We start from the raw sequence: 25,066 nt of genomic DNA on the forward strand, positions 1-25,066 counted from the left end.
GGGAGTCTCTTTTCCGGCTGGGATGTGCCGGTAACTAATGACCGTCATTACCGGTTCGGCAGGAGGACATTAATGTGATTAAAGAAGCTGCAGATCAGATTCTGGGTCGAGTTCACCCGGGGAAAGCCCATCTAGGATGAGCACAACGCAGGCAGCTCCGGGCCGGGGGAAGACGGTCAGACCGGGCTGGAGGCGTAACGAGCCCACCACTCTCTCTGCTTCTGATGAATTCCTTCTCCTAAAGGCCCCGTGGTCTGCCCGCTGTGAGGAGCGAATGGAGCAGCATTCACAGGAAAGTAAGCAGCACAAAGGTGACACCAACCCAACCTGCTGAATTGGAGGGTCTTGTGTGTTTTTGGATAGTTGTTTATAACTAGGGTGCTCAACAAGGACTGATTTGAGACTCAGCATTTAAAAACGGATGTTTTCAGCCTGGACTGGTTTGGCTCAGTGGATAGAGCGTTGGCCTGCAGACTCAAGGGTCCCAGGTTCGATTCCAGTCAAGGGCATGTACCTCGGTTGCGGGCACATTCCCAGGAGGGAGTGTGCAGGAGGCAGTTGATCGATGTTTCTCTCTCATTGATATTTCTGACTCTCTATCCCTCTCCCTTCCTCTCTGTAAAAAATCAATAAAATATACTTTTAAAAATAATAAAAAAATAAAAATGGATGTTTTTATGTAACAAAAATTAAACTTAAACAAATACATTGGAACTAATTATGGTAAAGGATATGCTGTAAGAATGGGAGTAAAAGCTATTTGGTTCTCGGTGGTACCAGCAGCTCTGATCTTAGTGATGATCAAGCAGGAGGATGCAACCTGACATAATTAGAAGTGGGTAAACCATGGCAGGTGTGTTCCTCAAAATACTTTTCCAAATAGCCGTCCACGTCTGTTACAGCTACTGAGCAAAAGCGTTGACACATATCCTTAATGTGTACATCAAGCATGTCAAACTTGAGGCCAGCCGGCCACACACCTCGTTTATTTAAAATGAGGAATAATGAGGCATTAAGAGATCAATACATCTCCTCGTTTACTGGTAATTTCTCCAATTGATCTAGAGCAAACATGTCAAACTCGCGGCCCACCCAACATAATGGTATGTAAGAAACGTTTTTTGTTTTTGTTTTTTAAATATATTTTATTGATTTTTTACAGAGAGGGAGAGGGATAGAGAGCTAGAAACGTCGATGAGAGAGAAACATCAACCAGCTGCCTCTTGCACACCCCCTACTGGGGATGTGCCCGCAACCAAGGTACATGCCCTTGACCGGAATCGAACCTTGGACCTTTCAGTCTGCAGACCAACGCTCTACCACTGAGCCAAATCGGTTTCGGCGTAAGAAACGTTTTAATAAAAATTTTGTAACTTAATTTTTACAATATTGTGTTGCATTAATTTCCCTTACACGCCTTATGCGCAGGCACACCATTTCTCTCTACTAAACTAGCACCAAATATTTTAGCAGCCGATGGCCAAGTCATTAGTTTTGTACTGACTGGTTTCATGTGTGCAACAGGAAATACTTTGCTTTCAGAGAACAAAAAAATAGGTTTATTTGTGTTAAACTTATTAATTTGTGCAGCTATTGAGTGTCTGGTAAATTAATGTTCAATAAAAAATATTGATTTTGCTGAAACTGGTTTGGCTCAGTGTATAGAGCGTCAGCCTGCGGACTGAAGGGTCCCGGGTTCGATTCTGGTCAAGGGCATGTACCTTGGTTGTGGGCAAATCCCCAGTGGGAGGGAAGGGTGAGGGAGGCAGCTGATTGATGTTTCTCTCTCATCAATGTTTCTCTCTCCCTTCCTTTCTGTAAAAAAATCAATAAAATATCTTTTTTAAAATATTGATTTAAAAAACGTTCTATTATTTTATGTCAATGATGATGCATTTATTTCAGCCCTTTGTATTCAGCATGTCTCTATCGAAATAAACCTACGTTTCTGTGAAAATAGAAGCTTTGGTTTGTCTGTGGCCCACATAACCTTAAACCTTGCCTATGTGGCCCATGTAACCTTTGAGTTTGACATGCTTGATCTAGAACCTCTAGAGCAGCAGTTCTCAGCCTTCTTAATGCCGCGGCCCTTTAACACGGCTCCTCACGCGACCTCGACCATAACATCATTTTCGTTGCCACTTCATAACTGTCATTTTGCTCCTGTTATGAACTGTAATGTAAATATCTGTTTTCCGATGGTCTCAGGCTCTACAGCAGCGGCCCACAGGTTGAGAGCCGCTAGCAGGGTCGCTGGAGCGGGTAGACCCCTTGACCTTCTACTTTGCTGAGCGGCAGGTGTGAGTAGTCTGACTCTGTTCCCAGCATAGGCTGCTCTTCCTTCTTTAGAAATGCTTTGTTTAACTGATGAAATACGCGGGGGACATGATCTCACATGCTCCCAGGACACTGCCTGCCTGAAGACAATGCTGGCCGTCTTGTCTCAGACACCTGAGTTAACTTCTTCGTGGGCAGGACATGAGGAGGCTGCCGAGATGAAAAACCTCATTCGAATTCTCTTCTCTGCTGAACTGACACCTGTGCACGCGTGATGTATGATGGAATGAGGGTTGAGTACCCCCACGTGCTCTCTCCCACCAAGATGTCGTCTCTGTGCTTGCTCCTGAGCCAATTAGGAGTGAATCTAATTGGCTGGAATGAGGACTACACTCCTTTGGCACCACATTCTAAGTAATCAGAACAAGTAAATAAACCAAGGATCCTAAAAAATACTTAGTGCATGGGGCACTGCAGCGTGGAGCACCTCACCTCTAATAGGATGCGGGAAAATCTACTGTTTTTAAAGTTTATTCCAAAATAATTCACTGCTTTCCGGAGCACGGAGCTAGATCATTGCGAGGGGCGTGCCTGCTTTTTGCCCGCCTTTCCCGCTACAGCTTCCCAGTGAACCAACAACTCCCTTCACTGCAGAGGCTCAATGAGCGTTTTCTCATCAAGCACTGCCCTGGCGCTCACACTTCCCTACAAGCTCCGCACCGACACCTGCCACGTCCTGGAGGAAAGTCACCATCTGAAGATGGCCAATGTTACATGCTGAGACTGGCACTGGATTTTCTTCTTTTAAAATGTTTTTATTGATCCAGAGAGGAAGGGAGAGGGGGTAGAAACATCCACGGTGAGAAAGAATCATTGATCGCTGTCTCTTGCACGCCCCTATCCGGGATGGAGTCCGAAACTGGCTTGATACCCAGTAGGAGGCGTGCAGGCATGTGCCCCTGGAACCTGACAACCCTTAACCACTGAGACACACGGGCCGGGCACTAGCACTAGTTCCATGTGAATGTACTTCCTTTTTCTCCATCCACCTTGGCAAGAAAAGCTTCTTTATGGGCCTCTGTCCACTCCTTTCCTTCCAAACCTACTGCTGTCTACACTGCTGCTGAGCCCTCCTTCCCACCCTCTCTGGGCTGCCAGCCTAGCTCCCTCAGAACCCCAGGAACCTGACACAACACAAAGCCAGGGCCTGAGATGATGCAACTGGGCTGGGCCAGAAAGCTGTGTGTTACCCAGATGCCCGCCGAGTCCCGTTTGGGAATAGCTGGCCCAGCCGCCAGGTCTGACAGACAAGCCCATGGGGTGCACAGCCCCCCCCCGGGATACTCACCACACCACTGGGAAGAGGATGGCCCCGCAGCACAGCAGGTCCACCAGGAACAGAGAGTCCTTCCACAGGGCATACTCCGTGGTCCCCTCCTCCGTGGACTCTATGATGATGTAGGCCACATTGGCCAGGACCTATAGGCACAGAAGTCGGTGAAGCCCCAGAAGACGGGTATGTTTTCACAACAGCAGCCCCAACAAGAGGGGGGGGGGGGCACTGGAGCCTGTAGGCCCCCAATCTATGGCCATAGCAGCACCCCCACATGCTCTCTCCCACCAACACGCCATCTCAGCTGCTCCTGAGCTGGTGACTGCTCTGGCAACGGAGTAAGGTGGAGTGACGCCAGGCCATGTCCAAGGCATGCCAGACAAAGGACAGAGCTTCTACCGACTCTCTAGAGTAGGGGTGTCGAACTCAATCAGAGAAGGGGCCAAAATCTAAAATCCAGCCTAAATCTCGGGCCGAATGGTTTACTGAACAGTCATAAACTGTCATTGTGATGGAAACGCAGCGGAGTGCAGTGATGACAGCGCGGTGCGGGCCACATTGCAAGGCCTGGCAGGACGGATTTGGCCCGCGGGCCTTGTGTCTGACACATGTGCTCTAGAGAGACACGTGTGGAGCCCAGGGCCTTCTTGTAAGAAGTCTGCCTGCTCGGAGCCGCCATGTTGGAGAGACCGGGGAAGGGGGGAGGGGGGTGGAGAGAGAGCGAGCGCGCCCCCGCCCCATGTGATCAAGTCTCTCCAACCCAGAGAGAGAGGCCAGTGGAGACAGCCAGGTGACCAGCCCTGGCACAGTCTGACTGTAACTGGTGGCACAGCAAGTCAGACCTCCCAGCTCAGCCTCTCCCGACCCACAGAGAACAGAGGCTGAAGGGCGGGTTGTGTACAGCAGCGGCCACCCAGGCCTCCCAGTCACCAGGCGCTGCACTTCACTTCCTGCTCGGCCACAAGGCCCAGGCTCCTCAGTGACAGCACTGCTGCTAAGTGCCAGGTGTCATCAGAGACCAGAGCGATGAGTGGCTGAGTGCAGCCACTGGCTGAGGAGCCAGTCGCCCTCCAGGAGTAACGCCAGCGCAGTCCTCTGTTCACAGAACAGCTGTGCTCCCCATGGAGGATCAGCTGTGCCCGTGTCGTCCTTCATCCCCAGGGGAGGCTCTGCCTTGTGTGTTCAGTCTGTTCAGTCTCTGCATGTTCTGAAGTCCCGCCGCCGCTGCCTACTCTGAGAAGGCAACATCTGGAACCCCGAGGTCTGCTCAGCACCCGGGACAACTTATGAGATGCTCTTCCGAAGACACTGCTGGGTGTGGTTCAGTCCAATCCCCCTACACACCCCCACCCTCCACGAGGCCATGCTCCCAGTCCTGGCCAGGCATGCTGTTCGCATTGGTCATGTTCCATTTTAATAAAAATGCCATTTTTATTATTGGGAAGTCTCCGAGTGCAGTTTCTCTTTCTGTCCAGGATGTCCACAGTTAAGTCACCACAAAGCCGTACGTCACTGACTACTGATGCAAAAAGGATTCTGCAATGTCCGTCCCCCCCTGCACGCAGCGCCGGCTCCTCCTACAGCCCAGAAACGCGCAGTGGCTCCATGGCCAGAAAGAAGCCGTTTTAACCTCTCTGGCTGCTGTTCCAGGCCCTCCTAGGCCAGGCCCTGTGCTGAAACGTACATTTCCTTGTTAAATGCCATTTCCTCGAGGGACCTGCCACATAGCCGTGTGCGCCGCTCCTCCCGACGGACAAATGGGGGCACTGGGGAGGACTGGGCCGTCACAGCACAGTGAGGCCAGGAGGACGTTCACACGAAAGAAGGGAGCGGCCACTGAGGAAAGGGACTCGGGGAGCCGTGAGGCAGGGTGGAAAGAGGCAGAGCTTGTCACTCATGGGCTCTCGGCGACATGGCCCTGGTGGCTCAGCACCCTGTCCACCAGACAGCACCTCATGCCGCTGCTACCCCCTGGCCTCATCCTCTTCCCTTCAGCACCGAGGCAGGGCCATCACACATAAAGCCTCCAGGCCATTAGTCTGGATGACCAGCCTTCCCACCACGCGACTTCGGTCACTGGTGTGTACCATGTGTTTGGCGGTAACGTGTACCCTTATTACTGAATGTCATTGGCTTTATGGCCGAGCTGAGCGGGCTGACCTGGGTGCCCAGGCTGGCCTGTTCCATCCCTCACCTGCCACGTTTACATTGGGCTCCGAGATGAGGCCGGTGACGAGAACAACATTACCGAGCAGACGCGCTTCGGCGAGCAGAGGAGCTGTGCGTCGCTGCTGGGCCTACTGCTTACCAAGCGCCTTTCCGCCGGGCTGCGCTCCAGTCAGACTGCTGTGTGTGACGGCACAGGCCGTCCTGCGGGCTCACCCGAGGCCCAGCGCAGGGCGGCTTTAAGAAATGTTTGCCCCAAGATCCACCTTGTGGCACTCCCTGTGTCATTCAGTTTTAACATAAAATCGCCATGCACTTGAGCTCCTCTGCTAAGAGGGCCATTTGGGTACGGGACACACGGGTGAGGAAGAGAAGGCAGCGGGTCCCCCTAACTTTCCAGCAGCTCTCTACTGACGGACGGGTGTCCACGTGCCCCTTAAGGAGGACTGACAGTCAATATCTCCCAGGCCGTGGCCTGAGGCCTAGGCCTGTCCAAATCCAGAAACAGAACCGCCGACGAGAAGCTGGCGTTCTGTGTGGGCCCCCTCCCCCCAGAGAGGCTGGAGCGGCTGAGTGCGGAGACAGAGCGGCACTCGGAGCAGCGTGTTACCTGGAGCGGGATGACGATCATGAAGATCTTCTTGTCTTTGTCAGAGAGGATGTGCTTGATGAAAGCCCAGCCCGTGCCGATGAGAGCGATGGTGATGAACAGCAGCGCCCCCTTCAGGCTGAAAAAGGAAGATGTCACACACGAGTGGGTCTCTTTGGAGCCCCACCCTACAAGCCAGACTCCACGGCCCATGCCAGAATTTCACGTGCTGCTTGTAAAAGGTAGGTGGCCAAAACCGGGAAGGTCATCTTAAGTGAGCGACACTTCCCTCCGCGCGCACACAGTTAGCTCTGCAGCCCATCACCCGAGCAGCCGGTCCCCACAAGGAGGCAGGCTCTCTCCCGCACCCCCTTCCCCCAGGGACACACAACAGCCCCGAGTTCTCAAGTGTGGACAGCTAGCTACCTGTCCACCACACCCCTCTGGCATGGCAGGAACCCAGCCAGGCTGCCACGGGAGGGCGGGCCAGGCAACTGGGCTGGTCTCTCCCTGCCATGGCTTCTCCGGCACCTGCTGTGTCACGGCCGGCCTGAGTCTGTCAGTCCCGCTGGTACTCACAGGTGAGTGATGTAGTACACCACAGCCCAGCCCTCGATGGGGTAGCCCTGGGAGGAGATGTAGTGGTAGTCGATCTGCAAGAGAACGGCACGTCAGAAAGGGCAGTGACCGCCGCCCAGCGCAGGCAACGGAAATGCCACCGGGCCCTCATGACAAGGTGCCTAGTGACTCACCGTCATTCACACTAAAGTAGGGGTGTCGAACTCAATCAGAGAAGGGGCCAAAATCTAAAATCCAGCCTAAATCTCGGGCCGAATGGTTTACTGAACAGTCATAAACTGTCATTGTGATGGAAACGCAGCGGAGTGCAGTGATGACAGCGCGGTGCGGGCCACATTGCAAGGCCTGGCGGGACAGATTTGGCCCGCGGGCCTTGTGTTTGACACATGTGCACTAAAGCTACCGTCAGACAGGGCTGTCTGGTGTCTGAGATCTGCTGTTTTACGCCCGTGACCAGCCGCCCCTCCCGCAGAGGCCTCCTGAGGAAGGCGTTCTTTCACCTTCGGTTTCCCACGGATCTATCCCCTCCTCCCAGCGGATTTTCCTGATCAGACAGCACTGCACATCATTTCATAGACGACCCCAGATACTGATACGTACTGCATGGAAGACCAAAGACAGAGACTTGGTGAAAGGGAGGGCCGCCATCAACCAGTGGATTTTAAATACTTCGTTCCTATAACGACAGGAAGAAAAGAATGAACGAAACATTCGTCCTCCCACAGGACAGCGCGCAGCCTCGGGCCCCAGGCATTTCTTTTTTCTTTTCTTTTTTTTTTAATATATATTTTATTGATTTTTTACAGAGAGGAAGGGAGATGGAGAGAGAGAGTCAGAAACGTCGATGAGAGAGAAACATCGACCAGCTGCCCCCTGCACACCCCCCACCGGGGATGCACCCGCAACCAAGGTACATGCCTTGACCGGAATGGAACCTGGGACCCTTCAGTCCGCAGACCGACGCTCTACCACTGAGCCAAACCGGTTTCGGCCGCAGGCATTTCTATAAGCAGCAGGAAACAGAACCTAAGCAGACCACAAACAGAAGCCTTTTAACAAGCCCTTTCTGCCGCAGACAGGCCTGAAGGAGCCCTGGAGTGACCTCTCCACTGCAGTCCACACTGCGAACAACTGAGTCAGGCACCGGAGCGTGCGGAGCCTGGGACCGTGACACAGAAATCAGAACAGCTTTCTCCCCAGAAACCCCAGGGAGAGGACACAGAACAGCGGACCGGATGGGCCTGCGGACACGGAAACCCGAGAACAGAGGTGAGGAGCTCAGGGGGAGGTGGCTCAGCGCCAGGTGGAACCTGCCAACACCCCGGCCAGCGGGGAAAGCACCCACTTCCACTCCCACCCCAGGCTCCCCAGGGCCTGTCCGCCTTTGGGCTGCTGGGCACCTCATTCCACAACCCTTTCCCTCCTCCCCCAGGGCTTAATGAATAGAACACACAGGACCGTTCTGGAGAAAAATTTTAAATTCTATTTAAGAACACAGACTCCAGCCGAAACCGGTTTGGATCAGCGGACTGAAGGGTCCCGGGTTCGATTCTGGTTAAGGGCACGTACCTTGGTTGCAGGCTCATCCCCAATGGGGAGTGTGCAGGAGGCAGCTGATGGATGTTTCTAACCTCTATCTCTCTCCCTTCCTTTCTGTAAAAAATCAATAAAATATATATTTCTTTAAAAAGAATTTGTCATTGTGTCTCCATTCCCAAAGTAGAGTTCTTTAAAAACAAACAAAACAAAACAAAAAAACAACAACACACAGACTCCAGTAAAAGCCATGGGAAACTCGTACTCGGGCATCGAGACATTCTGCAAAGCCACAGCGGTACAAAATGTGGACAGTGGGACATTAGACAAAAAAATCTACAGAACAGATAGCACCATGCGAAAATGCTAAGAATAGTATCTATAGATAGTATAGTTTATACAAATTAAAAAGACATGCAACGTTAATAAACCGCTTCCCTCCGCTGCCCCGGCTTCCCTGCCCACGCTCGCGGCTCCGGGCCCGCGGCAGGAAGCAGAGAGCTGAGGGCCCCGAATGCACAGCAGAAATCCGGGTTCCAGCCCCAGCGCTGTCCGCTGACTGGCCTGGCTCCCGCTTCCCCTCAGGGCCTCGGTAAGCGCAGGCAGATCTCTCAGCTCCTTCCAGCGGGAGGGGCTGACCCTGTGAGAGGCGGCGGCGGCCACGGAGTCACCTCCTTCCATGAATTTCCAACTTCACAGGACCGACCCGCTGTACGACTCCCAGGGAAGCAGGAGGATGGGGGTGAAATCATACGTTTTGTATGGATACTATGCTTCAGTAAGAAGTTTAAAACGCTGTACAAAGTAGGTCAGCCTCATTTAACCACACATTTAGAACCACTGCCCCCGTTTTTATTATTTGAGCGAACCAGTGGCCGTGGCTGCTGTATCACTGAGTAAGGGAATTAAAGCACCTCACATGTGCCTCACATCTGCACAGCCTCCTGATGTGCAAACCCCTCCTGCACATACTCTCAAGAGCAAGCTTCACTGCCCAGTGTCAGAGCCGAGGGAAAAGAACCGAGCGAAGCCAGGCACACAGGCGGCGACGGCGTTCACACTGGACACCAGCTCGCGCTCCTAGCTCTCTTTTCTAATTAAAGCAAAGGCAAAACTTTCTCTCAACAAAACAAAACCCCTTTCTGGCCTAACTTCACAGGGTCCTTTCTGTCTTACCCACGGCTACTGATCGTGTAGTCATGTGACTGTGGGGTCCTCCCCAGGCCATCAGGAAGCTCGTTCGCTGCTGGCGTGCAGGGTGTTACAACTGCCCAGCAGCACGTCCAGCACACGGGCCGCAGACATGTCAGGGGCGTCAATTTCTGCCCCAACGCTCCAGAGAAGAGGTATGTGGGGTTCTTAATTATTATGTAAACTTAAATTAACCCACATTGCAATACCATAGTCACACACCATCATTTACTTAGTTCATGGGCCTTATCCTATAACAAATACTTCACATTATCCTTTAACTGAAAATGGTATCTTGCTTCTCAATGTTGGGAGACAGACAGAACTAAACGCTAGCTCCACCGACATGCAGCTTGCAGCTGTCCTCAAGGCCAAGTACAGGAAGTTACAGCCACAGGGGTGTCAGCAGGAAGGCCAATGGCCAGGCAGATGGGCTCTGACGAGCTTTTCTCCAGTGACAAGCCCAGGTCAGCATCGGGGGACAGCAGCTCTCCCCGCCCTGCCGAGTGGAGGCGCTCCGACAAAGCGCGGCTCACGTTCGGCCAGGCAGTGGCCGCTGTCCCTCATCTGCCCTCCAGAACGAAGCGCCGGACTGGGACCCCTGTGCTCACTTGGCGGGTTGCGCTGTGATCCCTTCGCCATGGAAACGCTCAGCTTACGGACATTTCATTTTGCTTGTATGTTATTGAAATCTCTGGATTTGCCTTTTAAGCAAAACAATGGGAAGTAAGCAAACACCAAGGCATGCAAAGGTGCTGCAGGGCCCTGTGTTTCAGGGAAGATGCCCTGGAAGAGAGCAGGATGGCTGGCGCCGATGCTGCCCAGGTGCAGAGCCAGCCACCGGAGAGACTGTACAATCCCACCCACTCCCCGCTGAAGGGCTGGAGGAAGCAGCCCTCACCGTCGTTTTCGAAGGATGTGAATCCAGATGGTCCCGGAAAGGAAGAAGAACAAGGCCATGGAGATGTACAGCTTAGGGAGAGGGATTTCCCCTGCAGACAGGAAGCTCTTGGGGTTCTTCTCCGTGATCTCAATCTGAAACCAACAGGAAATTTATTTTTACTTTTCAGGGACAGATCATTTCGTATTCAGCACTTTGTAATCTTAGCCGTTTAGCTTAAGCTGAAGAAAGTGAGTACCAGCAGAGAACAAACACATTTTTGTGCACTGGCTGAAATGTAAACACATCCAATTGCTTTGCAGTTCCTTGTTTATGAATCCTCTGCTCAAGTTCCTGCCCACTAGCCACACTTTCTTTCACTTTGCTTAAGTGGTCTTAGCATCTATTTTTATAGAGAAACTAGAGGCCTCCGGTCGCCTCCCTCTGCGGAGCGATCGCTGGCTGGCCCCACACACGCGTCACAGCATCACTGGCCCCCAGACTGATCGCCCCACAGAGGGGGCCCCGCACACCCAGCCGGGGCTCCACCATCTCAGAGCCCTCCCCCCCCATCAACTGCCCCACTGGCCTGGGCCTCCCTCTGCAGGGCGATTGTGGGGCAATGGCAGGGGCCCCCAGACCAATCACATTGCACCCACTTTGGTTGGCCTGGTGCCAGTACGTGTCATAGTGTGGTTGTCTGGAAGGTCATTCGGACGGTAATTCTGCTGTTCAGTTATTCAGTTGATTTGCACGTTACATTTTTATCTCTCACACACACACACACACACACACACACACACACACACACGAACGCACATATAAAAGCCTAAGTGACCATTACAACCGATCGACCGGAACGACTGGCCAGCAGCTCTGACATGCACTGACCCAGACCTTGCTGCTGGGGCGCTGACAGCCCTGAATCTGGTTAACCCGCACCCTGGACCAGACAGGAGAGAGGAGGGAACCCGATTCCTCACAGAATTGGCCGTTGATTAGCTTGCTACTGAGGCCAACCTCTCGTGATCCCTCCCCGCAGCATGCCAGCCCCCCTACCATTGGCCCCAATCACCAGCCAGGCCAAGGGACCGTACTCATGCGTGAATTCGTGCACTGGGCCTCTAGTTATGGGTAATGCCTTCCATTTTACGTGGCTGACAAAACTCAGGTGGCACAGTTCCATATGGTACTCACATCAAGGTTGAATGAAAACTTATCACTAGACTGTGGTTTAGGTCCAGGGCATTTATGCAAATAAAGACTGTAGAGGCCTTCCTGCTCATTGGTGGTGATGTTAAAGAAAAACTGAAAGTGAAGAAGAAAAAAATTAAAGGGTACCCAAATCTTCAGCTAAATTTTTAAGTCTTAGAAAGAAATCATAAATACTACCAACAGAAAAAAAGATATACTCAAAGAAATCAAATTCTCCCAGAGCAGAATTTAAACAGATGTTTCCTTCTTCTACGATTCCCTCCCAACATTATTATAGCAACTTTCAAGCTGACAGAAAAGTTGACAGAACTATTCAGCAAACATCTATAGCACCATTACCTAGATTTCACAATGAACGTTTTACTATCCTCGCCTTATCGCACACCTATCCACTGGTGACAGATTTTGGCAGAAGTCTTCCGAGGCAACCTTAGATGCAGTTATCTAGTTTTCAGGCCAACATATTATTTTGCTCTTTAGGTGAAAATACTCCTGAAAACTGAAGGAGGTTCATTTGATACTTGACAAGGTGAGGAATCAATAGTCCACCCTGGCCGATGTGGCTCAATGGTTGGGCGTCATCCCATGTGCTGAAGGGTTGCCAGTCAGGGCACATGCCAGGGTTGTGGGCTCAATCCTGGGTGTCAGGAGGCAGCCGATAATGATTTACTTTCACACTGATGTTTCTCTCCTGTTTCTTCTGCTCTAAAAACCAATTACAAATTCTTAAAAAAAAAAAAAAAGAACCAATTTTCCCTCATTAAAATTTACACCTATGATTTTAAGCAACAGTAATAAATGCTACATTTTCTATATTCAGACATGTTTTTCTTACGTTTCATGTGTTCAAATGAAGTTTAATGTAAATCAAAAGAAATCATACGTAGAAGATCATAGAAGCAACTCCTGGGTCTACTCTAGAGAAATTTTCTATTTGCCTAAAGGGTGTGGCTTAGGGCTACGTAAACAGGTGGCAAGCTATAAAGAAAGGTGAGGACATGATTATAACATTTTTTTCACAATCGGGGTTACTCTAGAGTTGGGAAGGGATGTAAGAGACATACGGAGTTTGGGAGGTACCAGCATTATTTCATCTCTTGTCCCAGTGATGATTACAACGGTGATTACCTACTATTTGTATTCAATATTAATATAGGTTCTAACACTGTTTTGTATACATACTATACCTTACAATTTAAAAGGCTGGGAGGGAAAAGGGATACCTGACAAGAAGCTGGAAATAAAAGGCCAAGAATATTCAAGTTGAAATTGTTAAACCATGCCCCAAACTCATTTTTGTAAACGTGAGGTGTGTATTTTAGTCCACACAAGGTAGCCAGAATAGAAAATGTTTCTAAACATATTAACTTCCTAGTTCTCAAAGTAAGACTCAGATGAAGTTAAGAAATATTTTTTAAAAATCAACAGAATCATTAAAGAGAGCAGAGTTGGCACTTGACCCTTAAAGAAAAAACAAAAATAAAGCGAAAATGTAAATTTTAGAGTTGGAATAAGCTCCGACAGTCCCCTTCCTGTCTGAGATGAATGATCATCCTTGTTTGTGGATGGAGCAGAAGGCTCAGGTGACTGCACTGTGCAGAACGGGGAGGACACTGGGTAGGAGAGCAGTAAGAAGTCACCTACCGACTCCTTTGCAAGGGGAGGGGAGGCCAGGCAGAAGGCAAGCAGCCGGCACCGCCTGTTGTATGCATCCCAGGGACCTTACGAACTGGCCATTTTAACCTGTGTCCTCATCAGCACGCGGCTGCTTTGCCCTTGACACTGACCTGACACACGCATTAGTAACTGACAAAAGTACATATCCTATATGCTTTCCTTTAGAAATTACTTTTTAAAGGCTTTTTACAAAAACATTTATTTTATGAACAAGCATTTGAAAGCGAGGGAAAAAAGAGAGAAAAGTACCTTTTGCATTTTCTTAAGGAGGCAGTAAAGCAAAGTGGTTAAACACATGGGCCTTGGAGTCAGAAAAACCTGGGTTTGAGTCCTCCCCTTAGGCAAGTTACTTAACCTCTCTGAGACTCAGTCTCCTCATCTGTAAAAGGGGAATAATAACAGCACCTACTTCATAGAGTTGTTGGGAGGATGAACTGAGATAATGATAACATTAAGTATTTAGCACATCGCCTGGCATTCATTCACTCATGTCCATATTACTGATGGAGAGCCTATGGGGCCAGGTCCAAGGTTAGGAATTTCATATACATCAGTAATAAAACAGAAAATCCCTGCCCTCTGGTTACCTTCTACAGGAGAGACTGACACACATAGTAAGTAAGCACAGTTACAGCACGTTGGAAACGAGCAAAGGGAAGAGAGCGGAGAGGGGAGGGCGAAGGGGGTGGCTGCATTTAGCACACGGTGAGTGGGAAGCTTTGTTAGACAGTGGCGTTTGAAGGACTTGAAGGAGCCCTGACCGGGTTAGCTCAGTGGATAGTATCCGCCTGTGGACTGAAGGGTCCTGGGTTCGATTCCGATCAGGGGCATGTACCTTGGTTGCGGGCACATCCCCAGTGGGGGTTGTGCAGGAGGCAGCTGATCGATGTTTCTCTCTCATCGATGTTTCTGGCTCTCTATCCCTCTCCCTTCCTCTCTGTAAAAAATTAATGAAATACATTTAAAAAAAAGAAAAAAAGAAAGAAAAGAAGAAGAAAGGAAGACTTGAAGGAGAAAGAAACTAATCCGAAGGGTTCCCAGGGACAAAGGTTCCTCCAGTGGAGACAGTGAAAGCGGAGCCTGAGGCTTGACCTTCCCCAGGAGCAGCCTGGTGGCTGTGTGCCCGGAGCAGTTAGCACAGGGCGGGGAGGGAAGGAAGGGCGGAGAACGGAGCCCAGGACAGGAATGACAGCGCTGACCTGCGGGCTGCAGACAAGGGGAAGGACTGGGGCTTTCCCTCTGAGCCTGAGGAAAGCCGCCGAGGGCTGGGAGCAGGTGGCTACTCCATAAGCTCTCTGTTAGCTGTTAACACCAACGGCTATTGAACTTCTGTGCAAACGGCTAGATTGGCAACATGAACCAGGTGAGAGAAAGCAGAGCAGAGGGTGCAGGGGCGGGACGCTGCCACAGTGCTACAAGCAGAGCTTCTGGGCAGAGTGGATACGTGGCCGCCTGCATTTGTCAACACTGACTGAGCTGTACACTCAAGACCTGTGCATCTCGCTGTAAGCAAATCAGACCTCCGTTAATAAAAACGGGTTAAGAAAGAGGCAATGACTTTTACAAAGTAATAATAAAGGTTATTTGCATAGCGCTTTACAGAGCACTTAAAAAAAAGAAGATATGTCTAACAACCCTATGAGACAGGTCCCACCGTTTTTCATTTTCAGATGATTAAAGAGCGAGGAGAGAAGTGAGGTGAGCTGTCCAAGGTCACCAGCTAGTAACCTGGTGCTGAGACCCAGTGCAACCTCCTACCAGATACTGGGCTGTGCTGCCACCACAAACACTCACATGCAGTTAATAATGGGGGCAGCTTTTCAGGTCACTCAAGGCCCAGGGTCCTTCCAGCCACAGAACCCTGTGCTCTGGAGCACTGGGAACGGGAGACAGCGTAAGATTAGAGGCCAAGTTGTGGGGACAGCCAGGCAGAACGGGGTGGCAATCTGGGCCTTGGTACTCACATGGGGCATTCATGAAGTTATTCTTTCTTGGAGACATGATTTCCTACGCGGCAGGTGATAATACCTACGCTGTAGTTAGTTATGGAGAGAGCTACTGTATTCAAGTGACTGATACATAGCATGCCCAATTATTCCTAAATTCAAAACGCTTTTACTTTTAAAAGTTCACTCTTTACATGGTAGAGATCAAGGTTTACTCAAAGAAGATACATACCTGAAATGAAAGGGCCCCGTTATTATTACGAACTGGAAAGGTTTTCTCTTCCATTGCCTAGAAAGACATAAGAACCTGCGTTAGGACACTGGTAGGGAAAGCTCGCTCATAAATAAAGCAAAGATTTAAACACGCTTTTCTGAAAGCCTTCATTTGCGGACCTTTAAAAGCTCCCTAAAAATAACACCTGCTTTTGATGTCTGAACTCCCCTTTCACAGAGAATGTTCGTTCTCCCTCCCCCATTGCCTTTACTCAGCTGTCTTCTGCCTCTTCACTAACCCACTCCTCACCCCGCCCCCCAACTTCCTGCGGGAGCACTTCTGTACCACTAAAGCTTCAGCAAGGCCAAGGGCGCCAACTCAGTCACACCCTGACCATCGCTGGACTCCACTCCTGATTTCAAGTAACACGTTGCCATTGGTCCAGTGGACGAAGTAATGAAAAGAACTATTGACATATGCAGCCACGTGATGAACCAACAATTCTTATGCTGAATGAAAGAACACAAAAGAGCCGAGACCGGTTTGGCTCAATGGATAGAGCGTCGGCTTGGGGACTGAAGGGTCCCGGGTTCGATTCCGGTCAAGGGCATATACCTTGGTTGCGAGCATATCCCCAGTAGGGGGTGTGCAAGAGGCAGCTGATCGATGACTCTCTCTCATCGATGTTTCTAACTCTCTATCTCTCTCCCTTCCTCTCTGTACAAAATCAATAAAATATATTGAAAAAAAAAAAAAAAAGAACACAAAAGAGCACATACTGCATAATCCATCTGCGCAGAGTCTTATGACACTAATCTACGGGACAAATCAGTAGCTGCCAGGGGACAGGAGCATGGCAACGGGACAGGAAACACTTTTGGGGTGATGGATAACATTCACTAACTTTATCTGGTGATAGCTTCACAGTGTACACATAAAGCAAAACCTATCAAGTTGCCATTTTAAATATATGTATGTGAATGTTTAAAAAGAGATCCATATATGTACACATACACGACATAAACATAAAAGTTGAGCACAAAAGGGAGCTTAGTTCTTACCTTTGCACCCACTGTACTTCTTTTAGACTTTCTATTCTCTAGAAGCAGAAACATTGAAAAGGAATTACTGTAGCATTCACCTCACATGTATATTATAGCATCATTTTATGAGACTCTAGTTTGTCTAATATCAAATAATTCAAACAAGCAAAAAAGGTGAGACCATATGCTATCTAGTGGACTATCATCTCTTAAAAAAAATTTTTTTAATTGATATTTACAGAAAGAGGAGGGGAGGAGGAGAGGGAAAGGAAGAGAAGAAACACCGATTGGCTGCCTCCTGCATGCCCCTGACCAGGATGGAGCCTGAAGCCTGGGCTTGTGCCCTGACTGGAAACGGAACCAGCAACAGTTTGGTGCTCAGGTGACACCTGAACAACAGAGCACATCGGCCTGGGCTGGACTGCCATCTCTTTAAATCCCAAAATAATTACTGAGCTGTCGAAGCAGCAAACTGGAACTTATTATGTTATAAATGTGATCTATTAAGTGATAATATTCAGTACCAACAGGGAACTCATCTCTGTTAATCTACTGTATGTTACTGCCAGAGATGCCACATGGCCTGACATGTCTAACTACCTAGGTAAGTATGTTTGAAATCACTGTTTAAAATAAATATATATGAGATCTATTTACATACATGGAAAAACTAATAGCATGGCAAGAAGGGTTAAGATTGCTAGTGGCTTCAGGGGAGATAAGAGATTATCCGAAGGACTTGTATGCATGCATATAAGCAAAACCAATGGACAAAAAACTCTGGGGGGAGAGGCGGGATTATGGGCGTGGGGGGTGGGGCAATGGAAAGATATGTACACATATAATACCTTAATAAAAAAGAAAAAAAGAAAAAGATTGCTAATGGCTTCTTTCATGGAACAAAGAGGGCATGTGGGCCTTATTTTTACTTAAGATACTCTTCATGAGGAAGGCAGGATCTCAAACACCCTGCAGGAAGGGACAGGGTTTCAGAAGAAAAAGAAGGAAAAGGGTGTTTCCTGCCCAGGAAATGGCCCCTGCAATGAAGAACCTGGCTGAGGAGACGGTGCAGACATAAAACCACACCATCACACAAATGCAGCCTTTCTGCAGGTCTTCTAATTTGGGTTCGAGTTTTGAAAAAGTAAAAAAAAAAAAAGTGTAAATACAATAAATATTATTAATATTTAATAAATAAAATGCAATTAATATTAATTTGTTTTTAAAGACAAACCTGACAGTTAATAAAAGAGGTAGTAAATATAAATTTGATTAGTCAACATAGGAAAAAAAGTGCAACCTAATAACAATGTGAATACAAAAACAAGAATGCCTTTTTGCTTTTTGCCTCTCACTTAAACAGTCACACACACAGCTCTGGCTAGGACATGGTGATATGGGCACTATTCCCACTTGTTTTCTGATAGGAGTATATAAACCCTCACAACTCATTTGGAAAGGCACTAAAAATATGCATCAATAGACGTATTCAGATCTTTTGAATTAGGTATTCCAATTCTGGGAACCCATCCTAAAGCAAGTTCTATGTCTGAAAAAAGAAGTCTACTGCAGCAATATTTATAACTAGAGGCCCGGTGCACGAAATTCGTGCACGGGGGGTGGGGGGTGTCCCTCAGCCCAGCCTGCACCCTCTCCAATCTGGGACCCCTTGGGGGATGTCAGTCAGACATCGCTCTCACAATCCCGCACTGCTATCTCTTAAGTGGTCGCCTGCCTGCCTGTCTGATTGCCCATAACCACTTCTGTCTACCAGCCTGATCACCCCCTAACTGTTTCCCTGCCAGCCTGATTCACACCTAACTGCTCCCCTGCTGGCCTGATGGCCCCCAACTGTCCTCCCCTGCTGGCCTTATCTCACCCCAACTGCCCTTTCCTGCTGGCCTGATTTCACCTCCAACTGCTCTCCCCTGCTGGTATGGTCCCCCACAATTGCCCTCCCCTGCTGGCCTGGTTGCTCCCAACTGCCCTTCCCTGCCAGCTTGATTGCTCCTGCCTCTTCTTACCTGATTACCCCTAGTTGCCCTCCCCTGCTGGTCTGATCTGCCCCCAACTACCCCCACCCCCCTTACAGGTCTGATCTCACCCCCAACTGCCCTTCTCTGCCGGCCAATTTGATTCTGATTAGTTGATTTCTACGCCGGTCAGTGTCAAAAGCTCTGCCTCCTAGGCAACCATGGGCTCCTCACAGTTCACTCAAATTTAGTCTGACTGGTCGGTTTCAATGCTAGTCAGCATCTCTGGGCCTATCAACGAGACTTGATCAGAAAGGCAGGGCTGATCAGCAGCCCCATTGAAGGCCTGGAGAGAAATGGAGGCATGGCTGCTGGCCAGGCCTAGAGAGAAAGAGAGAAGCAAATGCTCACCAACAGCTGCCACAGAGGCTACAGGTCAAACCCTGCTTCTCTCTTCAGGCCTCTCTCCCCTTAGCAGTCAGTGCTGGGTCACCACGCCTGCTGCCATAGCAGTCAGTGCTGGGTCACCACGCCTGCTGCCATAGCATTCAGTGCTGGGTCGCCACAGAACTGACTTCCAGTTGGTTGAGCCTCTGGTCATGATGGATCAAGGGTTTTTATATATTAGGATAGCATCAAAATGAAAATATGTCTCCTTAAAGGAAGAGGTTGAGTAAATTATATTATCCATTTAATGGAATATGTGATAAGTATAAAATAACTTAAAATTAAGTGAACAGGGATGCTTGAAGTGGTACATGTAACAATAAATTTCAAATGTTCTACACCTAAAAAAACAAACTTAGGTAAAACATCAATTTCTAAAATTTTAACACTGGGTGTAAGGAAAAATGACTTTGCTTTCTCTACCTTCTCCATATTTTCCTTTTATATTTTAGCATAAAATAATGCATAGATTATGTTTGTTTTTACTTAGGAACCAAAAAGAACCGATCAAGCTGGGCAGGGAAGGAAAGACTAATTCCATCTCACGTTTACCTTGTTTCGTCTCAGTCTGGCTGCCTGCTGAAACCGGGGGAACACCAGCCTCTTGGCTCTGGCCAGAGGCTTTCTCATCCTTGATGATGATCTTTGGTAACTGGGTACCAGCTTCTGGTGGAGATTTTATTTTCACTCTACAGTTAAATAAGATAGAAGGGGAAAAGTTCAAGGTAATGCCTACGGCCCTTTAAGTGTTATATGTTAGGCTTATATATGCCATATATATGCCATATATATGGCTCCAAGCTCTAAATTCATTATGTCATGTAACCCTACAATGTAGATTCTATCATCTGCATCTTACAGATGCTGAAAAGGAGGCTCAGGAAGGCTATATGCCTTGCCTAAGAGCAGAAAGCTAGTAAGGAGCTGGTGAGGATCCAGGCAGTCTCCCCCTAGGACTGAAATTCTTGGCAACCACGCAATTCTGATGTATATTATTTTCCTGTGATGTGGTCAACAAATTGGTGTACAGGGGAAATGGAACAAGAGATAAGACCAATAAAATGGCCTGGCTGCAGTGACTCAGTGGTTGAGCATTGATCTATGAACCAGGAGGTCACAGTTCGATTCCTATTCGGGGCACATGCCTGTGTTGCAGGCTCGATCCCAGTAGAGGGCAGGGCGTGCAGGAGGCAGCCGATCAATGATTCTGTCTCATCATTGATGTTTCTCTCTCTCTCTCCCTCTCTGAAATCAATAAAAATATATTTAAAAAACAACAACAATGAAAAGTTCAATTGAAGCCTAGGGAACGTGGAGCGGCACGCCTAGAAGGCATTTCCTCCCTTCTCCCTCCTGAACACGCCACTGCTGTTCACCTGCCCTGCACGAGGGCCAGAGAGTTTCCCAGCCTGGGTGACATGGCACCAAAACTGGAACATCCACTGAAGGGAAGCACTTCTTGTTCTGCCCTGAGAGAAGCCTTCCTGTCCTTCCCTCACTGAGATGGGAGTGAGCACCCCCTGACGGAACATACCGCACCATTCCTGCCATTCTGCCGGGGCATTTACGGGGGAAATGTCTTCCCTTCCTTATTCACTGGTGAAGTCTCCTCACTAGAAGGGGCTTGGGCCCCCAGCTACCTGAAAGCTTCCTCCTCTCCCACAGCAGTCTCTCTGCCCACCTCTCTCTGCTGACATCACTGGGGTGGCTGTTTTGTCTCCCTCACCTTGTGTTTCATCTCCAGCACTCAGCACGGTATTTGGCAGATGGTAGATACTCAATGAATGTTAGCTTAATGGCCAAATCCCCCCAAACTTTACTCTAGGGTTGAACTGAAGGAATTATTAGAATTACTTACTCACTTCTGGAGAAGTTTAGGATTAGAAGGGGGACAGAGACCAACTGTTTCCTTAAAATACAGAAATTCACATCTTCATCCTAAGAAAGGAAGACCCAATTATGCATAACCTGATTCATTCACATTGGAACAAGGAGAAAGCATTTTCAGGAACGAGACAAACTGATACCCGAAGGTCCCAGCAGCCACCACCTCAAGAAAACAGCCCAACCACAAAAGCAGTGCTCCCACTCGGTCCTGAGCTCAGTGAAGAGTGTGAGCAGTCCTGCGTTTCTGCTCACCAGGTAGGAAGAGAAGCCGTCATTCTTTGTGCGGTCCAGGCTGAATCCGATCTAAGAGGGTAAAGAAGTAGAGGTAAATGCCCTCCTCTCGGTTTTCATGGCGTTCATTGTCAAGAAGGATCACTAATCACTAAAATTATTCAAGAATTACAATTTAAACGTTAAAAATAAAATTATCTGATGCCTGCTCACAAGTTTTATTTTCTCCGTATTCTTTTTTTTTTTTTTTAATATATTTTATTGATTTTGTACAGAGAGGAAGGGAGAGAGATACAGAGTCAGAAACATCGATGAGAGAGAGTCATCGATTAGCTGCCTCTTGCACACCCCCTACTGGGGATATGCCCGCAAGCAAGGTACATGCCCTTGACCGGTATCGAACTTGGGACCCTTCAGTCCCCAAGCCAACGCTCTATCCATTGAGCCAAACCGGTCTCGGCTTTTCTCCGTATTCTGACACTTCTCCTTCAAGTATGGGGCAAAGCTTTCATCAAAGAAACAGGGAAGCGTCAATCCCTGGTGTCCGGGGAAGGCACTTACCATCAGATCCTTGTCCGTGGCTCCTTCGGGCTCAGGCACTGAAAGGCTCATGACATTAACCTCCATGTACCCATCCTTGAAGAATCCAAAGGTGTTCAGATGAACCTTATGCCTCACGTCATTCTAAAAAGATTTGCAGAGGTGAAGTTAGTAATAGGGAGAAGTTGTTCACTAGATTATTTAACCTATTTGTTTGCTTGAAAAACTAGTCTAGTTTCCTGCTAGCTAACCAATGTTTCCATGTACTTAGTAAAATATACAGCTGTGGTACCTGATCTTGTTTCAAAGCTGAAGATGACTCATCGGAAATGCATAAGATATCAACAGTTTTGCAGAAGGAAGCACACAACAGATGCAATTCATTTGGACATTTGTAATAGTCCTGACTAGGTGGTCAGCTGGAATGTGAATTCCAGGGAAGGAGGACAATGTCTTAGTTTTCCTCTCATCCTTCCTGCTAGTCTGAGGCCTGGCATCTATTAGGCACTCAGAAAGCATGCTGGCCTGGCTGGTGTGGCTCAGTTGGTTGAGTGTCATCCCATGCACCAAAAGGTCTTGGCACGAAGGCCAAGTGTGCATGTGGCCTGCCACGTCTGCATGCTCAGGGCTGCAACCCTTTCTTCTTCTTAAATCCCTCTGGTGAGGAAGCACCTAAGCGGTATCATTTTCCACTGAGGAGGCCAACAGAACCACGGTAAGGTAACAGAGCAAAATGCTGGGTCTATGGGAACCCCATCTTGTTGGGCCTATGTTGCTCCCCTGGCCCTCAGGCTAGTAGGTCCTGCTTGAGACGTACCAGTCATAGAGGGATTCTGCCTGGGGCTTTAGTTTTTACAAAACCAGCTCCTCCCACTTCCCCTTCCCCTGATATAAAAGAAGCCTGAACTCTGTGTTCCTTAAGATGGATTTGAGGAACTACTAGGGCCTTCATCTTCTGGAACCTTCTCCATCAATAAGCTTTTCCTTCCTCTAGACTCTGTTTTGAGTTTTGGCCTTTTGAAGTGGTGGGCAAATGGACCTTGGGCCTGGAACAGTGTTAGTGAGGAAAGCCACAAGTTTCAGACTGAGAATTACTTGCCTAAATCAAATCGCCCTCACTAAGTCTGCAAGAAGCCAACAGTTAGTTATTAAGTAACTCCTAAATGCTAAGCACTTTCCTAAAACTTACATTTGGTTCTTCCTCAAATCTGATACTTTTTTTATAGTGGTTTTGCTTCTTGCTCATATTTTTAAATTTCGTCCTTTGTTTCTTTCCATTTTAACTATAGCTCTTTTACAACAGGTGCCAGGGGTCTACTTCTGCTCTTTGTCCTCGCCTCTGCTGGTGCCCACAGCAGGCTGTTCCTTTGTGTGAGTGGTAACTATTCATCTAGACTTGGAGCTCCTGGGTATCAGACACAGTCCAACTGCAAACACCAATGGCCTAGGAGAGGCCATGGAACAGATCTGCAGCAGAAAAATCAGAGGCCACCCCTCCCACCACCACGCACACAGCTAATTCACACATCTTACTGCCTTCTGTTTCCTAGTCCACTCTTCCACTCTAGCCGCACAGCTCTGAGTCCCAGGTTCAGGGCTGGGGACAGGGACACAGCTCTAGCTCCCCTCCTGCCCAGCTCTGAGGCTTTGGCTCCTCCTGCTCACCAGCTGTTCAAAATCCAAGACTGCAGGGCCCAGGCTTCTGCCATGCTTCAGGGCAGCCCTGACTTGTGTTCTTTTACCCACTGGAGTGTCAGCTCCTTCTGGCCACTTTTTTAATTTTTAATTTTTGGCCCCAGGGAATTTTTCTTATTTTCCTAGGAGCCCAGCCATGCATTTAAAGCATGTTGGCTAGACTTCCACTTCCTGGTGGGATGGAGTAACTTACAGCAAATTAGCATAGGGAGAAGCAGGAAAGCCTGCTAAGACAGTAGAAGTAAGTCATTTGCTGAGAGGCATCAGGGAGTTGTGAGAGCATAAAAACCAGAAAAGCTAAGCTTCATGACCGACCTCAGGTTTGTGAGAGTGAGGAACCCCTACAGAAAGTGACCTGGGTGACTATTTTCTCACTCTCCCAAAGGCATTATAAGGCTACTGCCATCCTAGATGTACAGGATGGATGTCTTAGGACATGTGAAAAATAACATAACTGAGCCGCTTAAAGTGGGTCTGGAGCTGCCATCCCAGAGAACTGCCTTCTTGACATTGGTCTGAGCAATGATTTTTTGCAAAGGCACAGGTAACACAGCACAGAGAGAAAAATGGGACTGCATCAAACTGAAAAGCTTCTGCACGGCAAAGGAAACAGTTACAGTGACACAGTGACAAGGCAGCCTACAATGAGAAGAACATTTGCAAACCATATATCTGATAAGGGGCTAATCTCCAAAACATATCGGGAACTCAAACAACTCAACAGCAAGGAAACAAATGACCTGACTTTAAAAGGACAACGGGTCTGAATAGACATTTCTCAAAGACATATAAACAACCAACACGTATGTGAAAAGATGCTCAACATCCCTGATCAGGAGAGAAATGTACCTCGCACGTGTTACAAAAATTGTCGAAAGACAAGAGTTGATGAGGATGTGGAGAAAAGGGAACCCTTCTACACGGTTGATGGAAATGTAAATTGGAACAGCTGGTATGGAAAACAGTATGCAGGTTCCTCAAAAAATTAAAAATAGAATTACCATATGATCCAGCTATCCCACTTCTGGGCAAACATCCAAAGGAAATAAAATCACTATCTCAAAGAAATAGCTGCACCCCATGTTCATTGCAGCATTACTCACAATGGCCAAGATATGAAAACTAAGTTGTCAAGGGATAAATAAGAAATACACACACACACACACACACACACACACACACTGGATTATTACTTAGCCTTATCTTAATGATAAGAAGGAAATCTTATCACTTTTGACAACGTGGATGAAACTGTAGGACATTATGCTAAGTGAAATAAGCCAGACACAGAAAGGTAAATACTGCATGATGTAATTTACATGTGGAATTTAAAATTGTTCTTGAAGCAGAGAATAGAATGGTGGTTACCAGGAGCAGGGGGTGGCAGAGGATGGTGGAGGGCATGGAGAGATGCTGGTCAAAGATATAAAGTTTCAGATATGCAGGGAAATTTCTCAGATCTAACTTACAGCATGCTGACTACAGTTAACAATGCTGTGTTGTATACCTTAAATTTGCTTAGAGAAATCTTAATTATTCACACACAAAATAGTAGCTATGTGAGGTGATGATATGTTAGTTGGCTTGATTGTGGTAATAATTTCACAATGTATATGTATATCAAACTATCACATTGTATATCTTAAA

General features: G+C 48.2%; 1 protein-coding gene across 4 annotated transcripts in view; it reads right to left on the reverse strand.

The window, feature by feature from the left end:
* GPR107 (G protein-coupled receptor 107) overlaps positions 1-25,066 on the reverse strand; it is a 48,187-nt gene that overhangs the window by 17,408 nt on the left and 5,713 nt on the right. For 2 of the 4 annotated variants that reach the window (XR_006740149.1, XM_036416085.2), the window contains exons 2-13: positions 21,746-21,868; positions 21,206-21,256; positions 20,925-21,004; positions 19,613-19,755; positions 16,665-16,702; positions 15,622-15,678; positions 11,749-11,859; positions 10,573-10,706; positions 7,545-7,620; positions 6,945-7,018; positions 6,387-6,504; positions 3,626-3,756 (exon numbers count right to left, since the gene is read on the reverse strand). Coding sequence is in view for 3 of the 4 variants with exons in the window: in XM_036416085.2 (XP_036271978.1) it covers positions 3,626-3,756; positions 6,387-6,504; positions 6,945-7,018; positions 7,545-7,620; positions 10,573-10,706; positions 11,749-11,859; positions 15,622-15,678; positions 16,665-16,702; positions 19,613-19,755; positions 20,925-21,004; positions 21,206-21,256; positions 21,746-21,868 (1,136 nt within the window). In the remaining variant the exon portion in view is untranslated. Of the gene's footprint in view, positions 1-3,625; positions 3,757-6,386; positions 6,505-6,944; positions 7,019-7,544; positions 7,621-10,572; positions 10,707-11,748; positions 11,860-13,692; positions 13,717-15,621; positions 15,679-16,664; positions 16,703-19,612; positions 19,756-20,924; positions 21,005-21,205; positions 21,257-21,745; positions 21,869-25,066 lie in introns of those variants that run through there. The other 2 variants (XM_036416086.2, XM_036416087.1) reach the window with 2 other exon arrangements.

This window comes from Pipistrellus kuhlii, unplaced genomic scaffold (genome assembly GCF_014108245.1).
Source record: "Pipistrellus kuhlii isolate mPipKuh1 unplaced genomic scaffold, mPipKuh1.p scaffold_m20_p_53, whole genome shotgun sequence".
NCBI classification, from domain to species: Eukaryota; Metazoa; Chordata; class Mammalia; order Chiroptera; family Vespertilionidae; genus Pipistrellus; species Pipistrellus kuhlii.